The sequence below is a fragment of the Arachis hypogaea genome, chromosome 14 (genome assembly GCF_003086295.3).
Source record: "Arachis hypogaea cultivar Tifrunner chromosome 14, arahy.Tifrunner.gnm2.J5K5, whole genome shotgun sequence".
NCBI classification, from domain to species: Eukaryota; Viridiplantae; Streptophyta; class Magnoliopsida; order Fabales; family Fabaceae; genus Arachis; species Arachis hypogaea.
The window spans coordinates 134,861,559-134,877,492 of NC_092049.1; the positions used below are offsets into that span (position 1 = coordinate 134,861,559).

At 32.1% G+C, this 15,934-nt stretch overlaps 2 protein-coding genes across 2 annotated transcripts; one reads left to right on the forward strand and one right to left on the reverse strand.

The window, feature by feature from the left end:
- Positions 1-1,154: 1,154 nt before the first annotated feature.
- LOC112744369 (subtilisin-like protease Glyma18g48580) lies at positions 1,155-6,852 on the reverse strand. Its single transcript, XM_025793978.3, has 11 exons — positions 6,376-6,852; positions 6,176-6,285; positions 5,980-6,077; positions 5,729-5,884; positions 4,175-4,298; positions 3,300-3,846; positions 2,903-2,997; positions 2,540-2,815; positions 2,302-2,440; positions 2,015-2,231; positions 1,155-1,929 (listed from the first exon to the last, which is right to left on the reverse strand). Exons 1-11 carry the CDS (start codon positions 6,463-6,465, stop codon positions 1,385-1,387), a joined length of 2,397 nt encoding a protein of 798 aa, XP_025649763.1. The 5' UTR covers positions 6,466-6,852; the 3' UTR covers positions 1,155-1,384.
- Positions 6,853-12,054: 5,202 nt separating this feature from the next.
- On the forward strand, positions 12,055-15,895 carry LOC112744366 (uncharacterized). Its single transcript, XM_025793976.3, has 2 exons — positions 12,055-15,144; positions 15,245-15,895. Exons 1-2 carry the CDS (start codon positions 12,300-12,302, stop codon positions 15,625-15,627), a joined length of 3,228 nt encoding a protein of 1,075 aa, XP_025649761.1. The 5' UTR covers positions 12,055-12,299; the 3' UTR covers positions 15,628-15,895.
- Positions 15,896-15,934: the final 39 nt, after the last annotated feature.

Here is a 15,934-nt window from a genome sequence, read left to right on the forward strand (position 1 = left end):
GTACAAAAAAATGCAAATCCGAACCAAACCGAACCAATTACATTTTAATCGGTTCAGTTCTAATTTTACCATAAACTCGAACCAAACCGATCCGTGCTTACCCCTAGCAATTGGAAAGTCAGGGACTAAATCGGTGCATTTTGTGAATCTCAGAGACCACTTTGAAATTTAAATCTCTTATTGTTGTTTTACTTGATATATTTGCTTACTTATAATTGCTGCCATAATATAACTCAGAATGCAAATTCAGAAGACTTTTTCACCTTCGTTTGAATAACTCTGCGTTTTCCATTTGTATACGAGAATCCCCCAAATTGATATTTGCAAAGCTTAAGCACACTTGAAATTTGTATAGCAAATAGAAATTTCTTCTTTTCATTAATCTTTTAGAAAGTTATTAAGGAGTTGGACACAAAAGTAGTTTTGTATCCATCTAATCTGGCAGTTACATTGGTGAGTATACGAGCTAGTAACTTAAGATTCGGCAACGTGATCGAAGGTTAGTTCAAGGCTTCACGAATGAAAGTTCTGTTAAAATGCGTTGGTGGTTGTATTTAGACTTTAGAGGGACACAGAAGTTGAGGTAATCATTATGCTGTAGATCATAAACAACTAGTCATGGTTCTATTGCAAGGCCTAAACCATAAATATAAAAATGTTTTGTCCCTTCGGGTCATCCGATAAAATTGGAATGATGATAGCTGATTTAATAGATGATGGACCCTAGAAGTCTAACTATACAGCCAGAGCCCAGAGGCATGAGGAATAGACCTAGAAGTTCATTGGAGGATGTTTTTTTTTCTTTTTGGTCATGCTTGGAGGATGTTAAATGAAGTATTGAACCAACCACTCCATTGGCCCAAGAAATATCATATGATATCAGGCCCACACAAAATAAGCAGCATTCTTCCTCCATGTTTTATTTCTTGCCACTTATTTTCATCACATCTTATTTTCCATTCTTCAATAGTTGATGGATAACTCTTGTATATATATTGTAACAAGACAGAATAGTAATAAGAAGAATACACACAATACAATTTTCACTTTCCTGTGTCTCTGCCCAGTATTTGTTATATATGGATGGAGACACACGACGGTTGTTAGTTAGCAGGTCAGAATAATGAATTTGAAGCAAATATGGATATTGAAAATTAATTTAATTAAGCTTAGCTTTTATATTTTAAGAAAAAGCATACATGAGGTATATATAATACAAGCTAAGGACCTTCACAGCTGCCTACACACCATTTAAGAGGGGGGAAAAAGTAAAAGAAAAAAAACACACAAATTAAACAAAGAAAGGTGAAGTAGTAATGATGTGTTCCAACGCAGCCATTATTATTATCATTACAAAAGCACACCCAATTCTAAGAAGATTTGTTCACTTGCGGCGTTGGACTGCAATTGGACTTCTAACTCTATGCTTTCCATCTGTCCAAATCACTTCACCAAATTGATATTTATAAAGTTGACTCACACTTGATGCCTGCACAATCACCTTATATGTCTTCTTTTCATTAATCTTTGTAAAAGTTAAGGAACTGGGAACAACATTAATTTTGTATCCATCCAATTTGGCACTTGCATTGTATGTTCCAGAGGGCCCCACATTGGTGAGTGTACGAGTAACCGTTACCGCACTCAATTTAAGATCTGGCAATGTGATTGAAGGGTAGTTTAAGTCATTTATACTGTGAGTTCCTTTACAAACAAAAGTGTTGTTGAAATTAAGTGCTGAAACAGCTTGTTGGTCGTATCCTGAAGCACATAAGAAGTTCAAATAATCGTTAAGGTGTAGATCATAAACAAGTCCAGGGTCAACTGCAAGGTTAGGTTGCACATGTCCTGAGCCATAAGCAAAAGGAGTTGCTAACTCATTGTCAAACGCATCTTGAATTGGCTTGTTCGTGTTGTCAAGTGTGGTTGCTGAAAGAAGATAAAAAAATCTTGTGAAAATATTACATGCACAAGCCTTTGAGAAAGATAAGTGCAGAATAGATATATTGGGTACCAGTAGTCATGATTGCGGATTTAATGGCTGCGGGACTCCAATTAGGATGAAGAGTTTTGACAAGTGCAGCAATACCAGAAACATGAGGGCAAGACATAGAAGTTCCTTGCAGCACATTAAATTGAAAGCCACGACGAGTATCCACTAAGAGGCCAGAGGCACTTGCGAAGAGTGAATAGGCAGCAAGTATGTTTACTCCAGGTGCAGTCACATCAGGCTAGATGTATAGTAACTGATTTAGTAATTGATTTTTTATGTATATGATATTTTTATATACTTGTATATACCTTGAGTATTGATGGTTGAATCTTATTGGGTCCTCTAGATGAGTAGGAAGCCATAACTGGAGCTGGCTTCCTTCCAATCACTGTTTTGGCTTGGGAGAGCCTTACTGTGGTGGGCGGGGGCAGGGGCGGGCTTAGAGCTCTGCAATGTATATATCCCAACAGATCTTAGCTTCTTTCATGATGTTAATCTTAATTACAGAAATTTAATTAAATGGGATGAGTATAATTTAACAATTACGTAGCAGTTATGAGATCATAATTGGGCTTGCGTAGTGGTTGAGAAGAAGTAGGCGGAGATGGAGGTGGTGGTGCATAGTCCACAGTAGTCAACATATGAGCCTCATTGGTAAGTGTTTTCCCCTGTTTCTTTTGATTTTGCAACAACATTCCCATTGCACCTGCGGAATAAGCTTCCAAACCCTCACCAACGGATTTTATATTCCCTTCTCTTTGGCAATTCACCACTTTGCCTTTAACTTTTGCAGGGTCAAGTGTTCCTGCCTTACAAAGTTGACTGAACAACAAATTAAACATCTTAGAGCAAATTATATTATATTATTGGTGTTATGTACGATGCGGTTCAGGTTCACTTTGTACTTACGCATCTCGAATTGTGGCATTGGCATGTTTAGCATCGGTAGAAGAGATCAAAGAAAAGGCTTGGTTAGATTGTAACGTTACAGAAAGACTCCCTCCCTAAAAAAGAAGAAATGTCTAATAATAGTTAGTTACTTAATATCAGTTTTTAAAAAATTCAAGAAAAACATGTATTAATTAAGATGAAAACGGTTGTCTTCGACTTTTTGTGTAAAGTTGATAATTGAGAATGGTTAAATAATTTGACATATTTATTAAATTATTATCTAATAATTTTTATCTATCAATTATACAGAGATATCTGCACCTCAGATTTTACCATAAATGAATCAATCGTCTTGAGATTGAAACTCAACTGGCCCTAAAAGTTAGTTCAAGGAGTGGAATTTGTAATAACATACCGTGATTTGTTGACCGTTATCAAGGGTAATGGTACTGCTGAAATCTCTATCGAGGGTGCTAGCAGCAACGGTGAATATCCATGGAGCTCCATTGACAACAGTTGCAGGAGTTGGGCCATCATTCCCAGCAGAAGCAACTAACAAAATATTGGCAGAAATCGCATGGAAGGCTCCAAGGGAGACAGCATCAGTGAATATATCTTCTGGGCTGACAACTTGGCGGCCGCCGGCGGAGAGGGAGATGATATCGACGCCGTCGGCTATGGCTTGGTCTATTGCTGCCAGGACATCAGCTTCATGGCAACTGGCAGGATCGGTAATGGACCAACAAACCTTATAAGCTGCAACTCTTGCTCTTGGGGATCCTCCCTTTGCAGTGCCGTTTCCAACCGCAAATATGTGTGCACCGGGCACGAAATTACCACCGGCGGTTGATAGAGTGTGGGTACCGTGGCCTTCGAAATCACGCGCTGTATGCAACTTTGGGTTCAGCTCCCCAACACTCGCTTCATAAGCATTGCTGAAGTATCTTGCTCCAATAAGCTTCCTGTGTATTTGTTATTATTATTCAAAAGGTTTTAAATGGCATATTTTTATTTTAATAATTTTTTATTTTTTGAAATTTTTCTAAAATTATTTTTATTGGATATATTCATCATTCCATCACTTTTAATCAATTTTTTAATATATATATTAGATAAATAAATTTGTTAATAAGTTTTATTACAAGACAATTAGATTTTAAAATTATCACTTTAACCCAAGTTATTTTTTTTTAAATAATAAAAAATTTATTAAAGAAGAAAGATGTATAGATATATGTATTTATTAGTGTTAATTAGCTTAGCTTAACCAAAAATAAGTTAATTGTTAACCTGTTGCAAGGAGTTTTTCTAGAGCCAGGGAGGCTGTCTATTTGACAAACATTACCCCCACGCCATTTTGAGGGGACAGAGCCATATCCTTTGTCACTGAAGCTTCTCGATTCCGGCCATACCCCTACACAGTTAACCCATATTATTAGAATTTTGATATATTAATTATAATGGATACTTCTACGTTCCCGTTTTCACATGAAAATCACATATTCAGGCAAATATGTTAATTTATCTAATCATACATAATATGATCTTCATGTTTTCACATGTCCTTGGAGTATCCACAGTTGATTATTCTTAAATTAAAATCTAAGACGCAATAATACAGAGAGAATCTGGCTATTAGATTTTGGTATTTTGCTGCTCATACATGGGCAGCCTCATGATGATATCTTTTATTTTTGTGCCAATAAAAGGACACTTTTTTCTCGTTTTGTTTCTTTTACATTTGTTAAAGAAAAAATGTTTGTCCACTCAGCTTTCTACATGATTGACCCAATAATATACATTATTCTAAGCGAATCTCGCTTTTTTAATATGATAACATTTATTATAGAAGAATGTTAGATAAACAATAAAATTTATTATTTTTATTTAGATGGTTAATAAAAATTTTTATACTTAATTTTAAATATTAAATTTTAAATTTCAAATTTTAATAGTATAAAAATAAAATATTAACTAAAAATATTGAAAAATATTAATCTCCTAATATATTTTATTATATTAAAAATTACTATAGCTATAAGCGTACCCACGGCTTTTGTGGGTGAGTCATTTTTAAGAATAAATTTAGAATATAATTAATTGATAGTTTTTTATATATTATTTTTATGTATATTTTTTTTTATTAAAAGTGAATGAAGAAAATAAAAAATTATATTTATCTTTGTACCATAAAAAATTTAAAAGAAAGACATATTTACAAAATAACCACATATCATTTTCATTTTGCTTTACTAGCTAATAACAAGGTGAAGATAGCATTAAGTACTTAAAAGTTGAAACAAAGACAAGAAGACGAAAAAGTATAGATAGATAATGAGAATATTAAACCATGTGAATAATGGATATGTCGAATGTTCAATTCAATAGGTATGCAGATGATTATGTTCATTATTTTTAATATGATTATTTCTTTTGATTTGATTTACTTATACACAGTTAACAATGACTGGATGTTTAATTCACTAGGTATACAAATGATTATTTTAATATAAAAATTTAAAAAATAATTTAGAAGTAGAATATCTTTTTATTTTATTAGATCAATTTTAAAATTATTGTTCACATTATTTATAAAAATCACTATGCAAAACCGTAATTTTTATATGTTATCTGACCACATCAATCCACTTTTAAAGTTTCATATATTGGAGAAGTTTAATTTGGTAATTATCATCGGTAAACAATGTTGCTCTGAAAAGCTAATGGAATTTAGATTATTCTCCTTTCGTTTCGTACCTACCTAGTAACGATCTACCCATCATTAAATTACAATAATGTGCATACGTAAATAATGGATAATAGTAGTTAATTATAAGCATGTACCAGTGTCAATGTTGGCGATGATTGTATTTTCACCAAATCTACCCTTTTGCCATGCAGTGTTCTTAGCATTTCTGCGAAGTCCAAGAAATTCCCACGACCTTGTTGTGTGAAGTTTGTGTTCCTTGCTCAAGAACACTGACACTACATTTGGTTTTACTGTATGACAGCAACAAGCAAATATTATTTGTTGACAGTGACCGTGCAATTATATTAATTACTTAATGACAAAAACACTTGATGATCGATCTCACTGGCAATTACTGCTGCTTCTTCCTCTTCAAGCAGCGCGGAGAACCCATTGATGTGCTTATTGTATGAGTATATCATGACTTCTTTCGCTTTCTCATTGCTGTATGTCCAAACAATATTCTTTTTTTATTTAATGCTATATATAGCTTTTAATATATAGAAAATATAAGCCATGCATGCTTTAATTTATTTCGATACCTTCCCAAAACTGAAGCTAGTAAATCAAAGTGAGAATTTGTGGCAGCTTCCATATCAAAAGAGGTAGGGCTTGAGCCATGAGAATGTGCTCCCATGTATACAATGTAACACTGTATGTGAATGTAAACAATAATTTCAAAGTGGAAATCTCATCATCAACATATAAATGATAACAAACAAGCTAAGCATAAGGATTTTACCCTCTTACTTCCATGGACAGCTTCCAGCAAGAAAGAAGAAAGAAGAAATGATGAAACAACAATTCGAAGGTAAAGATTACAATTGTTCATGGTTCAGTTTCCGAAGAATTGATTGCCACGCATATCTAGCTAGCTACCATGCTGCATATATATACAAGGGCTTTGTGGCCGAAACATTTATTCTTTTCTTTTCTTTTTTCTTTCTTATTTATTTATTTATTATTTTTGGATGAGACTAGCATCTTTAACTTCTTCAAGTCAAGAAGCTAATCACACACACTTGAAAACTCTAATTTATCTTCCCTTGGTCACCATGGCAAAAGGTTTTTACACTATACAAGTTTAGCATCTCACATATCTAAAAAATTAAAGTCTATATAACATGTAATGTGAAACTTGAAATTATCCATGACACAATCCTTAAAAAATAACATGAAGAATTATGTGACAGGTTGTCCACTTATCCGTGAGAGTTATGTTACGTAAATTGCTTTCTATAGGATAAATACCCCATGGATGCTTAACAAACACTTTTAACACAAATTTTTTCACTCATCTTGGGGAAGTAGTGCTTAACACAATGCAACGTTGCTTTTGAGATGTGAGGAGCCATATTCTCGACTTTTTCTTTTTTGTTTTTCAATCTTTAAAAAAGTTTACTCTATCGGTCTACCACTTTAATTTACTTTTCCAATCTTTTTATTATATAAATAATATTATATTTTGAATTGAACGTTTCATTAGTTTAATTACTTATTTTGACAAAAGATACCTTTTAAATAAAATACAATAATACTTTGATTTAATTAATGGTTGGTAAGGGAATTCCATAAGTATCCTTTTTTGTTTTTTTCTTGAAAGAATAGTTCCATCATTGTTTGTTGGAACTCTTTTACGACTGTGATAGATTTGGAAAAAAAGTTTTCTCTTTGAATTTTAATTTTGATATATATTATTAATGTTTGAAAATTTACTTTTCTTGTCGCTACATACAAGAAAATTTTTATAAAGCCTAAGATCATAAAGTGATAATCGAACATGAATAAACACTTTATTTAACCCAAATGTGACTAATATAAAAGTTTGATGGTGTGTATTTTATAATGGAGAATATTAAGACTCGTTAGAATTTATTATTTTTTATTATTAATTAATTATTAATATTTAAAAATATAAAATAAAAAATAATAAATTTAATAATTTTATAATATTTTTTTTAGAATTTAAAAAAGGACACTATTTACAAGAAAAAAAAAAGTCTCTTACTGTTATTTAAAATAATGATTTTAGTAAAGTTCAATTGTCAAAAAATGTTGAAAATTATTTTACATAAAAAATAATTATTAGAAATGTTTAAAAATGTCTTTTTCAATAAAGCCTAATATGTCTTTCTTTTTTGCATCATGAAAAATGAACAGCGATATCTGAATGAGAAAAAAAAAAAAGAAAAAAAAAACATTGGTGTCCCTAGCTACTACCAAACCTCAAAAACAACAAAACCTATACCAAAACGAAGAAACGATAAAAACAAAAGAGAAAAGTTGTATATACAGAGACTAAAGCAAAAGGAAAAAAAATTAAAAAACAATGAGAAAAGAAATAAGGAGTTGGCCGTGTCTAGATGGGCCACATACGGCAAAAATTTTCTCATTTTTTCTTTTAAGAAAATTTATTTGACCTTATCTTTATTATAATAACCTTTATGTACTTATACATGTATTGAAGTAGAATAATATTCCAAATTTTCATAGTTTTCAAATAATTTTAATTACTAAATCATTTTTAAATTTTACATTGATTTGTCTGAAAATAAAAATTTAAAAATTAAATTAATAATTAGAATTATTAAAGACTAAAATTATATAACAAGAATTTTTTGAAAACGGTATTATTGAATGAAATATGTGATTTTTTTATTTTTCTATAATAAATTACAATAAACTAGGTATTTTTTAAACTATTCTTTTAGTTAGTCTTTTATTATATTAATTTAAAAAAATAATAAAACAATACATACAAATAGATTTAATATTTTTTAATTTAAAATACAAATTTAAAAAACAGTCTAAGTAAAATAAAAATCAGAAAATTCAATTTTAAATCTTCAAATCAGTTTTAAATCTGATAAATATTAACATATCCTAAAATAAACCTTTAAATATCTCAAAATAAGCTTCACCCCAGTAAAACCTTTTACTTCCCATAAAATTTAGACCTGCAGTGCTTCACACTCCGTCTCCGTTGTCAAACTCCTCCTCTATTGCCGCACCGAGCTCATCCTCTATCGCCGAGCCGCGCTCCTCTGTCTGTGTATTCCTCATCTTCATCACGCTCTTCCGTCAGTTTCATTAATACCGAAAACGAGTCTTAGCAACACGTTCTTTTTTTTTCCCGCCTCCTCTGTGTCTTTTCACCACGGCTCTCTATCTCAGCAACGTACTTTTTTTCTGATATTGTAAAAGATTCTATTTTTTTAATCTATCCATAATTTTGGATGTATCTTTGGTATTTTATTTGAATGTATTTGTGTTAATAATTTTTTTTTGCGCTATTCTGTATGATATGAAATTTGTAATATTTATGTAATTTAGATGTGTTAATACCTAATTTTAAATATGTTTATATTGTTTATTTAATTGTGGATGTATTTATGTTTCTGTACATTTTGGTACAAAATTTGTGTGAACAAAAGATGAATTTTGAATGTGTTTTAAAAGTATTATATTTGTTATTTGTTATTTTAAATGTATCTTGAACACATTTAAGATACTATACATCAAATATCTACAAGACTACAACACATTCAAATTAAAACAGTAAAATTGCACACAAATGAATTATGAACACATCCAAAACGAAACTATATTTCAAAATACATTTTAAACGATTTTAGTGTTTCATTAAAAAAAAAACCTCTTTTTTTCTAACAAAAAAATAAATGAAAAAGAAGTTGTTTTTTCATCTGTGGTTTTTTTTTTTCGGAGGTATTTGTGTTAAAAAAAATTTTCACTATTCTTCTATTAATTTAAATTTTGTAATATTAATATAATTTAGATGTGTTAATATCTAATTTTAAATTTATTCATGTTATTTATTTAATTGTGGATGTATTTGTATTTGTGTACATTTTCTTACAAGATTTATGAGTTTTTGATGTATTTTGAAAGTATTATATTTGTTATTTGTTATTTTAGATGTGTCTTAAACACATTTAAAATACTACATCAAAGATCTACAACATATCCAAAATGGATTTTTTATTTTAATAAATAAAATAAATATAATATTTACCAAAATAAATATTTTTAGAGAATTTACCGATTTAAATTTCCTTGCCATATCTCGTTTACACTGTAAATGAGATTTGACTAGTAAGGCTGACACGTGTATATCTCGTTTACACTGTAAACGAGATATATATATAAGACAAATATTTTGCATCTATAAAAGGATGTGTAACTCTTGGTATTCTTCACACACATTTTATATTCTTTCTCTGTCTTCTCTTTGTCTCAAAAACAAAGCTGAATGGCCAATAACAATCCATTCATAATTGTGCTTCTTTATCCGAATTGTCGTATGAGAAATGACGACAATGGGGTGACATTTGAATGTCAGGATCCGATATTGTTTCGCACTCAGCGTATGCGACTGATGTTCGACATTCATGGGAGGATCATGTGTGAACAGGTAATAGAGCTGTCCGCCGAGGTGGGTCACGGTGGTAGTGGGGGTTCTGCACACGACTCCTATGTGCAGGACGACCGACCTCTCGCATCACAGTCCATTCATGTCGCGATTCCGGAGCATGAGGCAGAGGAGGGTGAGGAGGAGTCGGACGAGGATTACGTGGCAGACAGTGGAGACAGTGAGTCTTCCGATGGTGGCGATGAGGATGAGTTTGTGCCGGAGACATTTGCAGGGGCTGTGCCGCGGCATGTGCTGCCTCCACCTCACCCGATTCCAGCGTAATGTGTCGTCTCGTTCAGTCTGTTTATGTCCTCGTCATTCTCCACTTGGCGCGCCATCACCGTTTGGGTCAAAGGTATAGTCAAAAAGGGTTAAAAGAGGAGAAAAAGATGTTGACAAAGTCAAACTGGGGTCCGGAAGTCAGTTGTAAACGACTTCTATATATAGGCGCAAACGGCCCATATCTCGTTTACACATATCGTTTACACTGTAAACGAGATATAACAAGGGAATTTAAATCGGTAAATTCTCTAAAAAATATTTATTTTCGTAAATATTATATTTATTTTATTTATTAAAATAAAAAATCCTATCCAAAATAATAGTAAAATTGCATATAAAATAAATTATGAACACATCCAAAACGAAATCATATTTCAAACACGTTTTAAATGATTATAGTTTCTCATTAAAAAATAACAAAAAACCTCTTTTTTGAAAGCAAAAAATGGACAAATGAAAAAGAAATTATTTTTTATCAATGGTATTTTTTTCTTTTTTTGGATGTGTTTGTGTTGAGAATTTTTTTTTACTACTCTATTAATGATTTAAAATTTGTAATAATAATAATATAATTTAGATGTGCTAATATCAAATTTTAAATGTGTTTATATTGTTCATATTAATTTTAAGAGTGTTTGTGTTTTTGAGATTTTGGTGCAAATTTTTAGATGCTAATTTTGTTCATGTTAATAAATATCGAAATAAATTTAAACAGACACTAATAAAGCAGAAGAGCCGAGTCTCAAAAATATAAATGTTAAATCGTGGTCGTGATGATGATAAAAAAAGATTTAAGATATTCTAAATTAAAATTTAAAAAGTATCCCCTCTTTCGAATGAGGAGAAAAAAAATATAACAATCTCAATTGGTAAAAAAAAATTACATAATGTGTTTTATTTTTTTTATAAATTTAGAATATAAATTTATTAAAAAATATTATAATTAATAAATTAAATTTTAAAACTGATTAAAGGATGATTATTAAAAAATAATAATAAAGGATGATTATTAAAAAATAATAATATTTTCCATAAACAAATATATTATTCCTCTTTCACATTTTATTCCAGCTCTAAGTCTGCTCTATATAAATTTTCTCTCTCTGCTCTCTCCCATGGCCAATCACTGAATAAATGTGACTTTCTTATGTGAAAGGGACGCTATATCGTCCCATGCTAAAATCTAGGCAGATTTTTCTTCACTAAAAGGTAATGCAACTTGTGAAACATGTGGATTAATTGAAATATAATATATCACAAGGATTGTTAACGACGAGTTAATGATAATTGCTTCAGTTATTTAAACGTTATGTTTTGAGTTCATTTTCATTAAAAGTTATCAGAATATATTTACTAAAACATTAAAATTTAAATTTTTATTTATATATAAATACATACATAATTTATAAAAAAAAAAAGTAAAATAACAAATAAATTTCAAAAAATTTATACTTTAGATAGATTAGTCTCTAAAAAAGATATCAATAAAATTTTTTAAAATAACAGATATGGATATACTATCTTTAAATTAGTCTTTATAATTAGAATAAAAAAATTTAATTTAAACTAATTAATCTATATTTATTATACTAAAAAATTTTATTAGTATTTTTTTTTAAATTAATTTATTAAAAATATAAATTTTTAGAGATTTATTTATCAATTTATTCAAAGAAGACATAATTACGTGTGAATTGCCTTTGTGCAGAACTTTCAAAGTATGAATTGCCTTTGTGCAAAACTTTCAAAAGTATATTCATGTCTCCTACGCTATCCCTAGTACTCGTGCTACTCGACTAACTTTCCTCTAATAATTTGCATCACTCATTCATATCCACACAAGTTTTTTCATATCATGCATCATTATCTATCACTACCACATCATTCATTTATATAATTACTTACAACAACATAGGATGTTCACCAACAACTCTGATTAATTGTCTTGAACCATGCCACCAATAATGTTCCAAAATACTACTATTGTCTTAACATTCCTTTGTGTCCTTATTCTAAAACTCTCTTCAGCTGATCAAAACATTGAAGCAGATGCACTCTTAAAGTGGAAGGCCACACTTGAGAAGCAAAGCCAAGTTATGTTATCATCTTGGAACAACGGCACAAGTCCATGCAGATGGAAAGGAATTCAATGTGACAAATCAAAGTCAATCTCAACCATCAATCTTGAAAACTTTGGACTCAAAGGTACACTTCACAGTCTTAGTTTCTCTTCATTCCCCAACCTCATTTCCATAAACATCTACAACAACTTGTTCAATGGAACCATTCCACCACAAATTGCTAACATGTCCAAAGTTAACAGCTTGAACATGTCTTCAAATCTTTTTGATGGTTCTATCCCTAAAGAGTTGTGGACATTGAGCAGTTTACAGAGTCTTGATCTTTCTTTGTGCCATCTAAGTGGATCAATCCCGGGTTCCATTTCGAATTTGGCCAACTTATCATTTCTAGATTTATCTGACAATCACAATCTGTCAGGCCAGATTCCACCTGAGATTGGTAAACTAAACAAACTTGTGTTTCTTGGGATTGGAAACAATCAAATCTCTGGCTCCATTCCCCAAGAAATTGGAATGTTAACAAAGCTTGAGTATCTTGAATTATCAAGAAACACTCTCTCTGGTACTATCCCTTCAACAATTGCTAACATGAGCAGTTTAAATAGGCTTTACCTTGCTAATAACACCTTGTTTGGGCCAATCCCAGCTTCCATGTGGAACATGTCTACCTTGTCATGGCTAAACCTTTATAATAACCAACTTTCTGGATCAATCCCTGCTTCAATAGAAAACTTGGTCAACCTGGAGTTACTTGAAATTGAGAAGAACCATTTTTCAGGATCCATTCCTTCCACAATTGGAAACATGACAAAGCTCACCTGGATATTTCTTCGCCACAATAATTTTTCTGGCGAAATTCCTAGCTCCATTGGTAATTTGATCAATTTGATCACCCTTGCTCTTCAAGGAAACAATCTATCAGGAGCTATTCCTGACACAGTTGGAAAGTTGAAAAGCCTATTCTCTTTAGAATTGTCTGCCAACAAACTCAGTGGTAGCATTCCACAAGTTATCAATAACCTTACCAACATGGTTTACTTTTTGGTAGAAGAAAATGATCTATCCGGCCACTTGCCACCTCAAATTTGCTTAGGTCGTTCATTAGGATACTTGATGGCTGGTAACAATCATTTTAGTGGTCCAATTCCAAGTAGCTTGAAGAACTGCTCTAATCTTGCTAGAATAAGGTTAGAGTATAACCATTTGGAAGGAGACATAACACAAGACTTTGGCATTTATCCTAATTTGAAATTCATTGACCTGAGTGACAATAAATTATATGGCCAAATTTCGCCAGATTGGGGGAAGTGCCAGAATCTTGAAAACTTGATAATATCCAACAATAACATTTCTGGTGGCATACCATCAGAAATTGGTGAACTTACCAACTTGGGAAGACTTCACCTTTTCTCCAACCAATTAACTGGAAAGATTCCAAGAGAATTGGGAAATATGAAAAGCCTGCTTGAATTCAAGATCAGTGACAACCATTTCTCAGGAAATATTCCAGCAGAAATAGGACTATTGCATGATCTTCAAATCTTGCACCTTGGAGGAAATGAGTTGAGTGGCAATATACCAAGACAAGTTGTGCAGTTACCCAACTTGTTGGAATTAAACTTGAGCAACAACAAACTACAGGGAAGCATCCCCTCTGACTTCCGGTCGTCGCAGCCTCTGTATTCTCTTGATCTTAGTGGGAATATGTTGCATGGACAAATACCAATAGTGCTTGGAGAGTTGAAACAATTGAAATTGTTGAACCTCTCTCACAACAATCTTTCTGGCACCATTCCATCAAGTTTTAATGGTATGTCAAGCTTGATTTCTGTCAACATATCATACAACCAGTTAGAAGGGCCACTTCCAGACAATAACCGAGCCTTTCAGAATGCTACGATTGAATCATTGAAAAATAACAAAGGCTTGTGTGGTAATATCACTGGCTTGGTGCCATGCCCAAGCAGCAGTCCTAGCCGTAAAAGTCACAAGGTCATGTTATTGGTATTACTTGTTATATTTGGAGTACTAGTACTTGTGCTTTGTATGGCGGCTGTTTCATTGTACTTTCTTTGTAGAAGTGCTAGAAACAAAGACAACTCAGCTAAAGAAGTGCAACAAGTAGAAGAACAGTTTTCCATATGGAGCCATGATGGGAAAATGGCGTTTGAAACTATCATTGAAGCTACCAATAATTTTGATGACAAACATCTCATTGGAATTGGAGGGCAAGGATCCGTTTACAGGGCTGAGTTGCCTTCAGGAATGGTTGTTGCTGTGAAGAAACTTCATACTGAATCAGATGCAGAGGATAAGTCCAATTTGAAAGCTTTTGAGAATGAGATTGAAGCATTGACAGAAATGAGGCACCGCAACATCATAAAGCTATATGGATTCTGCCAGCATTCTCGGTTCTCTTTTTTGGTTTATGAATTCTTGGAAGGTGGCAGTTTGGATCAAGTATTTGGCAATGAAGCAAAAGCAAGTGCATTTGATTGGATGAAGAGGGTGAATGTGGTTAAAGGAGTTGCTAATGCTTTGTCATACATGCATCATGATTGCAAACCCCCTATGGTTCATCGCGACATATCAAGCAAGAACATTCTGTTGGACTCAGAATATGAAGCTCATGTCTCTGACTTTGGGACTGCTAAGTTTTTAAAGCCAGATTCAAATTGGACCACACTTGCAGTCACCTATGGTTATGGGGCTCCAGGTAAGTCCATTATTTTTACCTTTTATTTGTACTTTTTAAATTATCTCAGTTTATTACTGCACTTTTGTATTATGACTTTAAACTTGAATTATTAATGTAGAGCTAGCTCAGACTATGGAAGTGACAGAGAAATGTGATGTATATAGCTTTGGAGTTCTTTGTTTGGAGATCCTCATAGGAAAGCATCCAGGAGATTTGATCAACTCATTGTTGTCACCATCAACAGCATCAATAACATACAATTTGTTATTGGTTGATGTCATAGATCATAGACCTCCTTATCCTAAGAACTCAATTGTTGGGGAAATCATGTGGATCACGAAGTGGGCACTTGAGTGCTTGAGTCAAAGTCCACAATTTCGGCCAACCATGCATCAAGTTTCTAAAGAGCTTATGATGGGAAAAGCACCTTTACCTGATGACCAATTTCCTATGATCAGGATTGGACAACTCAATGAAGAATGGGAAACTCCACTTATTTGATTGATCTCAATTTGGGGGAGACTCAGTTCACTGGTTTGTCCCCCACCAAAGGAGATAGGCTTGTTGAGTCAGAACGCATGAATAAAAGTAAAGCAATGTCATTATTAACTTTTCAATAACAATAGAGGAAAGTTATCATTAGCGGTTCAATTAGTCCCCATCAAAGAACATACTTTCTGATAACAGTATACAAAGAAAAGGTGATCTATCAATGAACTCAATTATTAACTTATAAATTACAGTACATGAAATAGATACCATTGTTCAATTCTTGACGCCTTTTTCACCTTATCAAAATTTTTCGAGC